Below are 16,704 nucleotides of genomic sequence, written 5' to 3' on the forward strand. Positions count from 1 at the left end.
TCATACAATCCTGTATTGTTCCCACAGGCACCCAGTGCAGGCAGCAGGCTGACACCAAGAAGACTGGCAGTGCCCTCTTGAGGAATCCCTGGGTACTGCTGGGGACCCAGCTGGACTCTGGAGAACATTTGCCAAGGGCAGCCAGCAGAACCATTGGAAGCGGAATCACAGAAATAGGTGGGGTTGGATAGATTTTTTAAAAAGCCCCCTTGGGGACCTAGAAAAAAGCCCTATGAGGGCTGTGGGAAAGGCTCAGGAAAGGGTGATAAGTGGGTGCTGAGGCAGAGTGTCAGGCCCTACAGAGCCACTGTAACACAGTAGATCCTGGGGAGCTGGGAACCCTAAGGCACCAGGGACAGTGAACATGACACAGTCACCTGGCTGAGCCCCTTTGCCACCCCAGGCATAAGAACAAGGTTCAGACAGGAAGACATGCTCCATCAAGGATTGTGGCGAGAGAAAAAGAAAGAGAGACAGAGAGAAGCAGAGACAGAGATGGAAAAACAGAGACACAGAGAGACTGGGACTTGGGGAGAAGACAAAATGAATAGTATGGCAAGAGAGTTGGAGGAAAAGAGAAGAGAAATGTCGGGGAATATGGTTGAAACATTGGTATCTGTGAATTTACTGGAAACACATCTTTTCTTCCAAGTAGCTTCGTAGTCCCCAGAGTTGCTGCTGGGAATCCAGGGGCAGATTTGTGAGAAGCTCAGCCTGAGAGATTTCCCCTGCATATGGAGCCGTCTCATCTATTCGAGCTGTGAAAACCCATCTCTCTCATCCCCTAAATCAGAACCCCCGAAATTTGCACTCAGTTTCTTCTGCCATCTGAGACGCTGAGGGCACACATTTGGCCCATTTGACTCCTTGCTTCTGGTCCCCCCTCTCCTCCAGGGCCATTCTCACAACAACCATCCAGAAGTTAATTGTTGGCACAATCCTACAACTCAGCTTCCTCAGTAAGTGGAGCCTGTGGCTGGAGAACAGGGCTGGCGAGGTCAGGGATCCTGGGACCCTCTACCATCAGTCGTATGGTCTTAGTCTGGCCTGCTCCAGAAAGCTACTATTATACGGTTCTGCCAAAGGGGCAGTGTTTACAGGGATCCTTTCTCCTTGGGGCTGGTATAAGAGCAGAGGATATAGAGCTCTAGGACTCTGGACAAGCCTCAACTACTGCAGGACTCAGGAACCGAGGGGACCCACAAGGGCATCTGCAGAAGATTCACCCATTTCCTAACAGAAGAGCCCAAGCCAGAAACGTGACCAAGGTCACAACGCAAAGAGAAAACTGTAAGACACAATTTTGCCTCTCTCCCCACCATAGGAAGATTCTAGACTCTGCTCAGTATCTCCTTGCTCTCCTCTCTTACCCCAAGGCAAAGCCATGGGGAAAATTAGGGAGGGGACATCCCTTACTTCCCTGGAGTCTTAATGGTACTCTTCCAGTTATATGCCAACCAGTCTCCTTATAGGCTGTCCATGGGAAGATGTGGGCCTCAAGGTCAAGAGAGTCGTGTCTCTCTGAGACTCCTGAAGGGATAGGGAACACGAACAAGGGGCTAGGTAGACACTGGTTACGATTCAGTTCTTCTAGAAAACCTTCCATAGGCTAATCCCACCCAGTCCTGGGCACTCAAATACCTTCATAGTCTTTAGAAATAAATATTATTAGGTTTAGTATATTATTGCCTTGTTTTTGCTACTTGGCTATTTTTTCTTAGTGTTGCTCTGAGGAAAGAACTGTATTACTTTCCCCTTCCCTCCATCCTCACTGGCACCCATGGCTTCACCTCAACCCACTCCCTGCCTCTCACCAGCCTGGGTTCAGCTCTCTGATGACACTACTCTCAGGGTGGGATATTGACTACCTAATTCCCAGATTGTGTTCTCGTGTCAAAGTCAATTACGTTCCATGGAAATCACTCACATCTCTAACTCTGACCTTTTCTTTAGCCTATTCTGTGAAGCTGCACAACAGGTCTTGTCCCGTCCCTGGATCTCTGTTATCCTGTCTATAAAAATGATTACAATTCTAGTTTTCTCCAGCTTGGTCACAATCTGTTCGTGGAATCAACAGCTTGTGTTTTGTCCTCATTCAGTTGAAACTAAGAAGGATTTGGAGGAAATTATTTTAAAAGACAATTTTTCTTCTCTCTTGTGTTTCTGGAGCTGGGATGGCAGGGAAGGAGCACTTATTTTCCAAATGGTGGGGGGGAGAGTAAAGGTGGATAGGGTCAAGGGCAGCTAGGAGTGAGGGGTGGGGTTGGGGGAGAGTTGGAAGGACTGGGAGATGGCATCTAGGTTTTTGACCCTGACTGCCCCACCAGGGCTACCACCTTCCTGGCTTCTGACACTTGTGCTGCCACATCCCACACCAAATAGATCCAAGGATCAGTTGGAGGCCTGCAGGACCTCTTTCTATCCCACCCCCCCGCAACCACATTTCCAGATGTCTCTGCAGCAAAGTGAAATTCCACACAGGCAAGCCTTAGGGGGGAAAAAAAAGAAAAAAATGAGACAATTGGCAGTGAATAGCAGAAAGAAGATGGAGGCCTTAGAGAAGGGAGTATCCCTGAGGAGGTGGGGACAAGGGGAGGAGAAGGGGAGGAGGAGAGGAGGAGGAAAGCGGGCCTGTCCCTTTAAGGGGGTTGGCTGTCAATCAGAAAGCCCTTTTCATTGCAGGAGAAGAGGACAAAGATACTCAGAGAGAAAAAGTAAAGGACCGAAGAAGGAGACTGGAGAGACCAAGATCCTTCCAGCTGAACAAAGTCAGCCGCAAAACAGACTAGCCAGCAGGCTACAATTGGAATCAGAGTCCCAAAGACATGGGTGAGTTTCAAAAACTTTAGCATGGAAGATTCAAGCCAAAGCACAGGAATTTGCAAGAACTTTGCGGTTCGGGGTTTCTAATGGTTGAAATGAGTTGTGTTTTGGCACCTGTTTTCTTTTTAATTCCTTAGCACGCAAGTAAATTAACTCCTTTGCTGTACTGAGAATGATGCTTTATTGTCAAAGAACTCCAGCAGCACGTGGAGAGTCCCACAGGTCCTTGGAGAGAGTACCCGGCAGGCTGGATGTGGTCATGTGTCCTCCTAGCCCCTCACTTCCCTCTACCTTCTCTTTTCCCCTGGTTCCCAGGCCCTGGTAATGGCCCAGTCAGCTGACATCCCTGGTTTTGTTAGAGGGAACTAATGTTGGCTGGCCCTCAGCTGTTCAAAATAACTGCTTGCTTGATACAAAATTTGGACCCTGCTGGGCATCAGAAGGAAACTGGGAGAGATGGGCTCAGGCTTGGCCATGGCTGAGGAGGCCAATCTCAGGTTCAGGAAATGAAAATAAAGTGCTCAATGGCTTTACCATAGGGAACGGATATGGGTAAGGGGGTGTGTGTGTGTGTGTGTGTGTGTGTGTGTGTGTGTGTGTGTGCGCGCGCGCGTGTATGTGTGTGTGTGTGCATGCACATGTATGGGTGACCATATGTAGCAAATATTAAAGACTTAGCCTTCCTGAGGCCATGGCTCAAACTCTAAATCCTTGCTATGACAAGGAGGTTGATGGGACCTTAGGGCTCTTGCTGACTTGGTTGAGTACTGAGGGCTTCTCTGTAGAGAAGCTATGAGGTCTGGTCTCTGGTGGTGTCTACTCAGAGCAAGGTGTGTGGAGCACAAGGGTCTTTGTCCACGCAGGATGCCACAGAAACATGTAGACATTGCTCACATTTGGCAAAACAAGAGCAGCAGCTTGAATACATCCTAAATGAAATGAGAATCAATTGTCCTGAGTATTCACCATCAAATGTAATACTCAGAAGGCTCCAACAACATCCATGGAGATAGGTTTTCAATTATACTAAGGTGGTGTCAGACTTTAGGTTGTTTCATCCTGAAACACTGAGAGAGCTTTATGAAGCATGCATTCAGGCAGGATAATTAAGAGGGCAGAGAACTGGACTAGAAGTTAACACAACCAGGTTTGAATCCCAGATCTGCCACTTATGAACTTCGTGACGTTGGGTAGGTTGCTGTGAATTATCACTTCATCATCTGGAAAATGGGGATAACAATAACTGCTTTGTCTACTTTCAGGGTTATAAAAATCAAATAATAATGATGTGGTAGTCCTTTGAAAATAGGCAAGCTCTACAACAATTGTAAATAATAATAATACCGATTATTATACAATAATGCATGTACAGGCTGACTCTTCTTTCTAAAGTGTTTGGGCTTCCTTTGTACGTACTCTGTGCACTTGGGTCAGAATCATTTGTCCAATTCAGTGTGGCCAGGTGAGAAGTGAATGTTGGAGGAACTCAATTCCTGCCCTAGGTAACATCAAGAACCCTACCTAATGTCAAGGCAGGTGATGGGGTAGCTTGTGAATTAAAAAAAGGAGAGGGAGTAAAGAAGGATGCTGAATATTACTTCCTTAGGGGATGAAAGCCCTGAGGAAAAGGCAGGAACAAATAAGGTGACCATAGGGATAGTTTCCTGTTATGGAGGCTGGATGATTCCCTTCAGGGGAGATTACCATAGTGAGGGCACAGTAGAGGTTGTGTATTGGATCCCAGATCCTGGGGGTGGGCCATACTTGGGCAAGGTGCACATGATGGAGTCGCCATTGAGTTCTCAGTTATTCAATGACAAAGTATCTCAAATACATTGTAAATAATAGACCATCTCCAGCAAGGTACTGAACTGCTACTACTTCTGACATGGAGTGTGTTGCTGTTTAACTATTATAGTAGACAAATTATATCGTGGAATCTGGGATTGGAAGGAATTTAAGAAGCTGTCTGAGCTAATTCTCAATGCAGGATTCCCTTCTACAACAGCCAATTAAGCATTCCTACAGCTTCTTCTTAATCACCCCCAGGAACAGGGAGCTCACTACCTCAACCATACAGAATCCAGTTGGATTGGAAGTGAAGAGGAACAGGGAATTCAGCAGTGTCCACACAAAAGGTTTACGGGGGAAATGATAGTTCATTAAAACTTGTCCTGACTTGGGAGAGGGATGTTCCAAATGAGTCTTTGGGATAACAGTGGAACCGGAAAAGAGCCAAAGAGCAGTAGCTGATTATTCTCTGCTTAGTAACACAATGCCATTACTGAACAGCAAAACATTGGCTCCTGCAAAGCCTGATGTCTGAGAACAGTGGCTGTTACCCCGGTAACCAGACTATGATGCTTCCCTTCAAAGGTGGCTGTTTGCCGAGCAGAGTAGTTTTGGCTGGCTCAGAGTAAGTGAGTGTAGCCTAGGCAAAAAGTGTGGAGGCAGAGCAGGGGTCCAGTTTTTTACAAAATGCCTGAAGACTATCTGAATCCCATCACAATGGCAAGAATGCTGCAAGAATGCCAGGAGCTAAAAAGAAAGCAGATTCAAACCAGCACATTCACTTACTTTTCCTAGAGACACTGACCAAAATGATCATAGGTAGCCTTCCTCACCCCACTTCTCACCTTGGCCCTGCAGAGCCAGAGGCGCTCTTGGAGAGCCAGGCAGATTGAAAGGTCTGCTCTGCTTCGAGGACCTTTTGCTCTGGTTCTGTGCTAGGAAAGCCAACAATTTACTCAATAGCCTGACAACTAGAACTATGCTCTCAAATCTCTCTGAGTAGTAACAAGGCCCAAGAAACCCCTGGGAAATGGGTGGGAGGGGAAATATAGTCTCCAAACCTATGAAGGTAGAACCCCAGCCAGTGGCATCTTTTTCCCTTGTTACCTTTTTGTGTATTAACTTAAATCCTTGAAAACCATCCCCAGGATTCCTGGTGCTGAAAGAAAGCAACAGTAGAAATGCCCTCCTTGCCCACAGAACTTCAGGTCCAGAGAACATCAAGTCAGGGCAGTGACCTGATCAGGAAGGGTCACAGCAGCCATGGGAGGTGAACAGAGTAGCTTTCCCTTCCTTTCCCACTGTCAGGGCCTGCCCAGTGTCAAACTCACAGCAAAAGCTCAGCAAGTACTGATTGATTAATTCCTCCTTGGTTATTTTTAAATGGTCCTAAAGTTGATCATTCAGTTCTGCACTGGCCTCTGAGCTTTCTGCCAGACAGGGCTCTGGAAAGAAGTCAGTGACATCCCGAGGAAGAGAACAAGGTTCCCTAGATCAGCTTCACACTGTAACCAAGGGGAGAGGAGGAAACAGTGGGAGTCTAACCTAAGGAATAAGGTATGGAAACTGTTGTCTCTCAGCTTAGTGCCAGATGCTTCTCTTTAACCTTTCCAGAAGTGGGCAAGGCAAAGACAATGTGTCAGAGATAGAATTTAACAATCCAGCCTCTACCACAGTCTCCCAATGTTTGGGTATAAATTGGCATACATGTGTGCGCATGTGTATCCATGCATGCATGCCTGTGTGTGTGTGTTTGGGGAGGAGTAGGGAATATAGGAAACAAGGTGGTCCAGATGCTGTTGCCATGGCAATAATAATACCTGTTCAAAGAGGAGCCTGAGATTCCTTTTATATTTGACTCTGCATGACTTGACTATCTAACAAGCTTGGATACCCATGCCTCAGGGGCTACAGAGCCCCTTTCCAGTGCTTGAATGTGGTATAAGTGCTGATTTCATGTAGGAAAGACAAGATTATAGGCAGGGCTTTGTCTGGTCAGGATAAGGCCAGAAGCAAAAGTCTTTGTCTCTGGCACCTCCTGTGGATTGTTGTTTTACTCCTAGAACCCACCCACTCATCCCCATCCATCCCCAGTACCAGTCACGGCTGCTCTAGCATCTTGGTCCTGTCAACTGTGATAGGTCCTGATCAAGGGAGCCTCTGTTCATGGGGTGAGGTTAAGGGGTGGGTTCTGGTAGGAGGGTAAGACTTTAGCTCAGATTAGAGACTTAGGGAGATGGGGCCAGTTTTTCACTCAATGAGCCTGCCTGTTGTTTAGCTCTATTGTATAGGGTTCTTCTATCTCTCCCTTTGTCAGCTGGATTCAAGGGATAGGCTGGGAATTGTGCAAGGCACAATTGGTCTCTTTCTACCATCCCTTTCCATGAAAGCCCTTCCTTTCCTCCCTTTGATGGGTTCCCAGATTCACACTAAATTTCCCTCATGGAGCTCGTCCTTGAGGCGTGCCCAGGGCATGGGAAAGGAGGGAGGGCTTGGGAGCTTTTGGCTCCTGCTTAAAGAGACAGCATCAGGATCAATCCTCTCCCTTGGATAGAGGAATCTGGATGAGTCACAGCAGTCCCGTTGATCCTTGTCAGACTCCTGTGAAGAGCATTAATCAGAAGGGCTTGAAGTTCTATCACAGATTGATTAGACTAGTTTGGGGGGTTCACAGATATATCTAGCCAACACTGAATATCTCCCCTTTACTTACATTTTGCCCACAGGACTTGGTTATACATGTTTTAACACTAGATTATAGGCAGCTTTGGTTTTTGATTCACAGACATGTTTGTTTTCCCCAATAAGACTGAAAGGTCTTTGAAGAAAGGGACTGGACCTTATAATTCCCTTTTGTTTCCCATAGTGTCTAGGTTACTGCTAATATGCTTGATAATTGTACTGAATCCAATGAACAGAAATGAAAGGAAAACACTGGGGAGGGTTATTATTTTTCTTTATCACCTCTCAACAAAGTCAGGTGGTTTAATCCAATTCTGTTGCACTGGGTAATATTATTGCTATATAGTTCTTTTATGCCAACTCCACCATGTTGCAGTCTATACTTAGCCTGGAATTGTGAGAATGTCCTTGCAAGAGCCAAGGAACTTCTTCAGAATCCCTCACAGCCTTCCTGAATCAAACTGATATCTTTTCAACCATGAAGACTTCTGAAATGGAAACCCTCTGACTTTAGGTTCACACATTCCCAAATCAAAGGGAACCCAATGGACCTTTCTCAGAATGTTCTGATTGTCAACTACTTTGATGACACAATTTCTTGCATGTTCTGAGTTTTTCCCAGTTGGAATACAAACTATGATTTTTTGCTTGGACTGACTGACTGAGATCCCTCACTTCTGCTGAACTTAAATGCCCCCAGAACAAACATTTCATTTCAATGTGAAGACGTGGGCACCTGATGCTTATGCTGATATTGTCGAACTGTTTATAGCTGAGGAGTGATAGATTTATCCAGGGCCATTTATTTCCAACTCCATGTTAGAGACTCATTAAAGCCTATGTCCTTTTGTACCTTGCTCCGAATGACAATGGAGCAGAAAAGGGGGTGCTAAGTTATTTGGCTCTAAGAAAATGGAGGAAAAATGGATGTAAGAAGAAAGAATATCAGTTGATGATTCGGAGTTGCTCCCATGGCTTAGCCCTTTATCACCCAATAAGAACACTATATGTGATACTCTCTGGTTATTTGGATGATGGTTGAGGGATCAGACAGACTAAAGCGGCTATTTTCCTCATCTTTACAACCCTGGAGGGGGCATCAGCTAAAACTTAGAGTGGAATTCTCTGTTTGGTTAGCAAGAGTTCAAGTTTCTCCATCCCTGCTCACACCTGCACCACCATTTTAGCCCCTTCCAGGGTGAGAAAGCTGGGGTGAGTGAGTGGGCACAAGACAGTCACTTGCTAGGGACGATGACTCTCATTACTCTGGGCTAAACAAACAGTTCTTCCATTGTTCCCTGGGTCTGATCCCCTCCCCACCCCCAGGCCTGCAGGCCCCTGCAGAATACCAATGAGGCTCCTGAGATCTCAGGGCAAAACAAGGCTTCTTTGTCCAGGGGAGCTATGGAGGGCTCTGTCCAAGCCTTGACCCTGTGCTGGGGAGAGAGGGAACAGTGGGGTCACTGACCTTCCCTTCCCCCACCCCCAGGCTTCAGAGACCTTCTTTACTAGAAGATTCTAAGAGTTTGGGGGTGGGGAAGAGTTGGATAGGCCTAGAAGGAAAATGGCAGCACTGTTTATTTCCAAACATCTTTTCTTGACTTATAGGATGCATCTAGTATTTTAACCTGTTGAGAAAGAGGAAGATCAGTTTCTGAATGTTTCCTGAGCACAATGAGCAATTTCAACTGCTATGGTTTTCTCTCTGGTATATACATGTGTTTATGTGAACATTTGCATTCATGCATGTGCCCCCACCCTGGCACGTGTGCACGCACGCGCACACCCCCCGTGGGCCAGCTCTAATGAAGCACTGCTTCCCACAGAGGCCAAGTTTTCTGACAGCAGTGCTTCAGTTCTTAGAAAAGGGAGGAAATTCAGTTCTGCTGCAAACGTTAGCTACTTATTTTGCTTGGCTTGGGCTTCTGAGTCTTGTCTCTGGTGTGACACACAAGAATCTTTGAGCATGCGGCTCTTTGAGCACCAAGGAAGGGCTGTCATTTTAGGGGACAGTGGGTAAGAGGACTCACTCATTCTGTGGCTCTGAGAACAGAGATAAATAAATGTCTCTGCCTCAACTTTCTCATGATAGAGATAATTTGGTCCTTCAAAATCTGTTCACATGGATGCAGTTCAGCCAGGCAAATCACCAGATGGTCAAGCACTCAGGTCTAAAAAGAAACTGTACTATTATTAAGAGGTTCAGGCAAAGGACTCCCCCTGTCCCTGGTACCCTGGAATAGACAAGCGAGCTTTGGATAAAATCCAAACCTAAAAATTAATACAATTTATTTTATTTGTGTAAGGAGTTCCAAAATGCTTTTCGAAAATAGCAGCTTCTCAGCACATTTGCTGATTATTTGTGTGTGTGTGTGTGTATACACACAAATATTTTACATATGTGTATAATACATATATACATAAAAATACAAAAATAATTCATATGCCATATCTATATGATATGTGGATAGATAAAATCAGTGTATATATAACTTTTTTTCTGAAGAGTTTAACACTTTCATTTCTTCCACCTTTTGGGGATCTGGCCAAGAGGCCAGAGGGAGCCATCCTTTTCCCATCTAGTCAGTCACCTACTGGATATTTTTTAAGTTTCACTCCATGTGACACCTTAGAGCTAAGGGCTAGTACTTGGGGGCACAGCTGCTCTCAGAGCCTGTGACTTGCGTGCCTTTCCTGCTTCTCAGCAACACTGGCTTGGGGCCTGAGGTACCAGGTGTGGGGAATCTCAGGGACTCTTAGCACTTTAAGACACCTGTGTTCCCAGGCCCTGGTGTGTTTTGCCATTCCAGAAAGATGTTTCATGCTTTGTTGACTTTGTATAAAGTCTCTTTGTAGCTGTTTTGACAGAACTCCAGGGTAGGACTGAGGGTGGGGACATTGGCCAAACTATAGTATTGGGGAACAAATCAGCCATGCAAAGTGTCCAAAAATCATTCAGCCTGCATTGTTTATTACTGAAAATAATAGTAATCCTCCCATTACCATTTCCCATCCTCTGCCAGTTCCCTACTTTCCTTTGGACTGCTCTTCACACATCCAGACTAAGAAGAATCAAGCATTCCATGCAGCAAATACACACAACGTTCAGGAATACCCAGGAACATGCAATTTCCAAAGTTTTTCCACCTGGAATGCTGTCTAAGGCTCAAATGTTGTCTGACAATATCAGTATCTCTGGCCTGCAATCATCCCTTCCTGGAATTCTAAGGGCATTTACCCTTTATAACCATTTACTTGGCTGCCTGGAATTGTTAGGTGAAAATATTAGGTCTATCTAGCTCATTCTCCTCAGTAGACAAACAAGTCCCCTGTGGCAGAGTCTATGTCTTTACGCCTTCACACTCCACATAATACCTAGCACAATGCTGGGCACATAGTAAGTACTCCATAAGAGTTGATAAATGATGAAAACAAATCAGAATGAGAAGAAAGGAGGGAATGAGTGCATCATCTCTCTAGCTGGCTACCTAAATACCGATTGTTCAAAAACCCACGTACATTCTGGGAATTAAAGGTAAGGATTTATCTTCAAGAATGGAACAAAGTATAGTTTGGGGGGTCAATCTCACATTCTAAAAGTCTAAGGTTCTAGACTCTCCTGCTTTTGGCCTCTGGGGTGACACCTCCCACCCCCTACCATCCGTGCATGTGAGCACAGAGCCTGGCTGGGCTGGTGGAGAGTGATGAGTGATGAGCTATGTATTGCCCATCCCTGACTGTTTACCCTCTTTTGTCCTCAGGCTTGTTAGAGTGCTGTGCGAGATGTCTCGTAGGGGCCCCCTTTGCTTCCCTGGTGGCCACTGGATTGTGTTTCTTCGGGGTGGCACTGTTCTGTGGCTGTGGACATGAAGCACTCACTGGCACAGAAAAGCTAATTGAGACCTATTTCTCCAAAAACTACCAGGACTATGAGTATCTCATCAATGTGTAAGTACCTACTGTCCCCCACAAACCCTGTCTATCTTGGAGATACAGAACTCATCAGTACCTTAGTGACTAGCAGGGGATTGGTGTGGGACCAGACAGGATTCCTGAGTCTTCCTTCTGTGTGCAGGTTCTACCTGTGCCACATCTGAAGCCCTAAATGTAGGGAAAGTGCCACATTCAGGGGGGGGAGTTCTGCCTGCCTGCCAGCCCACTCCTAACCACACCCACCCCACCCTTTCTTTGTCCCACATGTTTTAATTTCTGCTAAGTAGGGTTAACATGGACAGAGTTGGAGCCTCTGAAGTGGTCCATATAAAGAACTCGGGGGAGGCACAATGATTAGACAGGGTGGGGCTGCTTCTCTTGGTTTACCACACTGCTTGAGTCCACTCAGGCACAGTACTAAGCCTCTCCTGTTCCTAGGGCAAGTTAGACTCCTCTTCTTTCATCCCTCTTCCTTCTTGCCTAGCTCCTCTCTACTCTCTCCTCTGAGGGAGCATCTCTGAAGGGTCAGGTCAAGGAGAGTAGTGCCCCGGTTCTTCAGGTTACAGGGTAAACCTGGTGTTGGGGAGGAGCATCTTCTTTTACTTCAATAAAGATAAGGTAGAAGCACAGAGGAAGAACCTAGTGATCCCTCTAAAGAATCCTTAGCCTTGTTTAAGTGCCCACTCAAGGGTCCAACTAACTTATGCAGCAAGGGAACTGGGTCCTCAATTTATTAGATTTTCTGGCTTTTTGTCTGTCTGATAATGTAGGATCCATGCTTTCCAGTATGTCATCTATGGAACTGCCTCTTTCTTCTTCCTTTATGGGGCCCTCCTGCTGGCTGAGGGCTTCTACACCACCGGCGCAGTCAGGCAGATCTTTGGCGACTACAAGACCACCATCTGCGGCAAGGGCCTGAGTGCAACGGTAACAGGGGGCCAGAAGGGGAGGGGTTCCAGAGGCCAACATCAAGCTCATTCTTTGGAGCGGGTGTGTCATTGTTTGGGAAAATGGCTAGGACATCCCGACAAGGTGATCATCCTCAGGATTTTGTGGCAATAACAAGGGGTGGGGGACAACTGGGCGTGAGTCTGTGGCCTCACCCCCACCCAAGGCTGGGTCCTCTTTAGGGGCCTGGCTTTTGAGTGAGGACGTGATGGCTGCAGCCAAACGAGAAGGTCAGGAAGAACGTGGTGCCCAGCTGGCTTAGCCTCACTTTTTAAAAGTTCCCTAGAAAATTTCATCTCAAAAGGAAAAGCATGAGTTTCGTGGGATGCTTTGTTCAATCAGACCATTTCTAAGCCATCTGTTGGTACCCCTTTACTCCCCTCCTAGCTGGGACCACAACAAGAGTAGATCTGACTGCCCAAGAGTTTAAAATGCTACTCGTGGGATTGAGATGTAGGTAGGTACCTGATCTGAGAGGGAGGGTGGATCATAGAAATTAAGTAATTGACTCCAAGATGAAATCCATAATATTCTGGGATCCTACATTGTTGGAGGCCCCAGAGGGAGCTAGTGTAGGTCTGCATATTTAATGCTTTATCTTTGTCAGAGGGCTATCCATGCTTTCAGTGAGGTACACATTCGTTTCCAGCCTCTAGAGTTAAAGATCCTTTGGGGGCTGAACATCTGTGGGTTATGGTGATGTCTTTTGTGGCTAGCAGTTGGCTTAGAAAGGTTTTGGGATTGGAAATTTAAATCTCCTATTGGCTTTGTTCAATAACTAGGGATCCAAAGTCCTTTGACAAAGAAAATTTTCTAAGCTCAGCCTAAGGCATTTAAATGGCACGACTTTCTTTCAAGATCTCTCTTGATTTCTTCACACCTTATCTGCCCAAACAATCTCCTGAAGCCTCTCTAACCCAGGGGTCCTCCTCACTCCAACCCCCACCCATTCCCCCCACCCTCTGTCATATTTGGGGCCACTTCTTTAGTAGATACTGCCAATGACATTTGGTAGAGGTGCCCTGCTTACTAATTTCATTTGGTGGAAATCCCTGGAACCTGGTACATGCCATTCCAGGATCTCCTTGTTTATATTTCAATGTCTGCAGGCTGATGTTGACTTCTAACCACCCCATGTCAATTGTTTTAGTTTGTGGGCATCACCTATGCCCTGACCATTGTGTGGCTCCTGGTGTTTGCCTGCTCTGCTGTGCCTGTGTACATTTACTTCAACACTTGGACCACTTGCCAGTCTATTGCCTCCCCCAGCAAGACCTCTGCCAGTATAGGCAGTCTCTGTGCTGATGCCAGAATGTATGGTGAGTTAAGGTGGCTTGGCTCCCCTACCCCCTATAGAAGCACTATATATTTGGTTCTTAGGGTAAGGAAGGTGGTAATTATGGGGAAAAATAAAAATATGGATGCTTGGATCTAGTTTGTTAATCCTTCTCATTGAAACTGGAGTGGTTTCTTCCCTGAGAAGGGAACTTCTTGGAGGTGGTGGGAGTTATTTTGGCTCTTTGCACTACTCTACCCAAGTTGACTGCTGTCCCCAACCCAGAAGCAGCACATTTCAATAACAAAAAAAAATTTTGCAACTGTTCAATACCACCTTCTATTTTTGGGGTAAATCTTTAGAAAAGAAGATCCTGATTGTCAGTAGGACCCAACTTTTCAGCCAGGATGATTAAAGATGGAAGAAGTGCTCCATATAGCCCCATAACTCTGGGAAGCTTACCTTGGTTGATATTTGTGTCTTACGTAGGTGTTCTCCCATGGAATGCTTTCCCTGGCAAGGTGTGTGGCTCCAACCTTCTGTCCATCTGCAAAACAGCTGAGGTGAGTGGGGCATTGGGTTATTTTACAATGGAATGGCTAGTAACATAAAATTTCTACCCAACTTTGATTTTAAGGACCACAATTTCTTTTTGCTGGATTTTGAGTTAGCAAATTGCCTTCTATAAAATATTGCCTGAGCCAATGAGCATACATGGTAAAATATCTATTTTCCTTAAAGTTGCAGAGAAAGCCTTCCATTCTAAGACTTCCTCCCTTAAAAGAGAAATTTGTAGCTCTAGGTAAAGGTAGAGCTTAATGGCAAAATCCCCCAAGTGAAAATTTTCATTCTTTTACTTAAAAACCTTATCAAGAAAATGGATTGTGCCCAGACATACGTAGGTTTTATAAAACACATTTAGTTCGGAACTTCTCAATCTCATTTAAAAAGAAAGTACATTTAAAAAAGGAAGCACTGTATTGAGAATGGATATTATACACAAATGAGGCAGGGGAATAAAAGTAAATCCTGAGGAAGAAGGCAGTAAACTACTTCTTTGAAAGCAAAATGTTTTGGGATTCTGGGCACAACCCAGGGGAACCAGTTGATTATTTGGGAAGACTATACTATTTTATGAGTATTCTGTGTTCTGGGTGCTATGGGGTCAGGTGCTATAGTGTACATTGAAGAATGGGAGGCCTACACTCAGGGATGTGACAATTTAGTTAGAGATGCCAAATTAACACACAGAAAGATATCAACACGTTCAGAAAGTTGCACTCATGATCTGCAGCAGAGCCTATTTCAGCTGTTGCAAGACCCAGTTCTCCCTTTTGCATTTTCTTACAGTTCCAAATGACCTTCCACCTGTTTATTGCTGCGTTTGTGGGGGCCGCAGCCACACTGGTTTCCCTGGTGAGTGGTCTTTTAATGATCTTGGCAAATAAGTGGTCCTGGGATAGTTTGGGTACAGCTATGCTGAAAGGTAAAAAGAGGTAGATTCCTTCTAACCTTGACGTGCTGGAGAAAAGCTGCTGGGCAGAGACAGCAGAGTGTAGAGACTGTGGCCTTCTACTTTGGGTTGGCAAGGCAGAAAATTTTCAGAAATGAGATAAGAACAAGCAAAGTGGTGTGAGGAAGAGGAAAGAGATTCGTGGTCAAGAATAATAAGATAGAGCATTTACAGAGCATGTAACATTGCCAGGTGCTTTGCAGTCAGAAATTATAGTTAATTCTCAACACATTCCAGTCAGATCATTGACAAGAACACTGAAACCTTACTAAACATGAGTTTTGGTAGCCTAGAATTCTATATACTGTAAGTAGAAATCATCTTGGATGCTCTCCAAGGGATTTAGTTACTCTCCTGAAAATACTGGAAGGACCTCTTAACATTATTAGAATCGTTATTATGGATGGTGTTTCAGCGCAGTGTCAATGTAGTGCATTCATTGTTCAGAATAAGAACCCGGTGTAATGAAGGGTGAAGCAATTTATCTCCAGTCATTGAATAAGTGGTGATCAGCCAAGGATCAGCTTGTAGCACTCCTGGCCCCCACTGCTGAGGCTTTTCTACGGAGTCGAGTTGTTCCTCATCTTGTGAAATAAATGGATGCATTAAGCAGGGGAAGGCTGTGCTGCACGGTGTGGCTATGCATCTACAGCAAGCACCCTATGAATCCAGGTCGCTCAGACACATAAGATATGATGATGGCAGAGCCCAGTTACTGTTCACTTTCCTGAGGAAAGCTCAGTGCTGGGCTGAGCAGAGGTGTAGAAAAATTCCTTGTTGAGTTGATTCTCTAGGCCTGGGCCATTGGAAGGAAATGTCTCAGAGAGGACTTCCAGTCAAGTATACAGGGCAAAAGCCTAGATATGCTGCTTTTTGCAGAACAGGAGTTTTTTCTTTATTTAACTATGATTTTATTTCTACCCTTCCTCGTTCCCAAAAGGACTGGAGGAGGGAGGCTTTTCTACTCTCACTCATATTCTCTCTTCTCTTACCTACAGCTCACCTTCATGATTGCTGCCACTTACAACTTTGCCGTCCTGAAACTCATGGGCCGAGGCACCAAGTTCTGATATCTTGTAGAAATTTTCCTTTCTCTAATAGCGAGGCTCTAACCACACAGCCTACAATGCTGCGTCTCCCATGTTAACTCTTTGCCTTTGCCACTGACTGGCCCTCTTCTTACTTGACGAGTGTAACAAGAAAGGAGAGTCTCGTGGTGATTAATGTCTCTCCGTGGACTCTCCCCTCTTACGTACCTCTTTTAGTCATTTTGCTTCATAGCTGGTTCCTGCTAGAAATGGGAAATGCTTAAGATGGTGACTCCCCAACTGCAAGTCACAAAGAAATGGAGGCTCAATTCAATTTTCAAGCATCTCCTGAGGACCAGGAAGTGTTTTCTTCTCAAGGGGCACTTCCACTGATGGAAACAAAGTGGAAAGAAAGATGCTCAGGTAGAGAAAAGGGATGTACCTGGCTCCCTTGCCATTTTGGGGGCCAAATATATTCTCGTTGGTGTACAAAACCGAGAACTCACTCCTGTCTCCCTATTACCACTGAAGATAGAAGAAAAAAAGAATGCTAGCAAAACAATAAGAGCATTTGCCCAAATCTACCTATTGCAGCTGGGAGAAGGGGGTCAAAGCAAGGATCTTTCGCCCATAGAAAGAGAGCACTGACCCCGATGGCAATGGACTATTTAAGCCCTAACTCAGCCAACCTTACTTATAGCATAAGGGAG

The 16,704-nt window shown here is 45.4% G+C and overlaps 1 protein-coding gene across 1 annotated transcript; it reads left to right on the top strand.

Moving 5' to 3' along the window:
* Positions 1-2,825: 2,825 nt before the first annotated feature.
* Positions 2,826-16,036, top strand: PLP1 (proteolipid protein 1; the record flags this gene model as incomplete). Its single annotated transcript, XM_079728084.1, has 7 exons — positions 2,826-2,829; positions 11,058-11,244; positions 12,000-12,156; positions 13,328-13,496; positions 13,943-14,016; positions 14,804-14,869; positions 15,965-16,036. The coding sequence occupies 7 exons, from the start codon at positions 2,826-2,828 to the stop codon at positions 16,034-16,036; spliced, it is 729 nt and encodes a 242-aa protein (XP_079584210.1).
* Between the last annotated feature and the right edge of the window lie 668 nt (positions 16,037-16,704).

Source organism: Hyperoodon ampullatus, assembly GCF_949752795.1.
Source record: "Hyperoodon ampullatus genome assembly, chromosome: X".
In the NCBI taxonomy this organism is placed as follows: Eukaryota; Metazoa; Chordata; class Mammalia; order Artiodactyla; family Ziphiidae; genus Hyperoodon; species Hyperoodon ampullatus.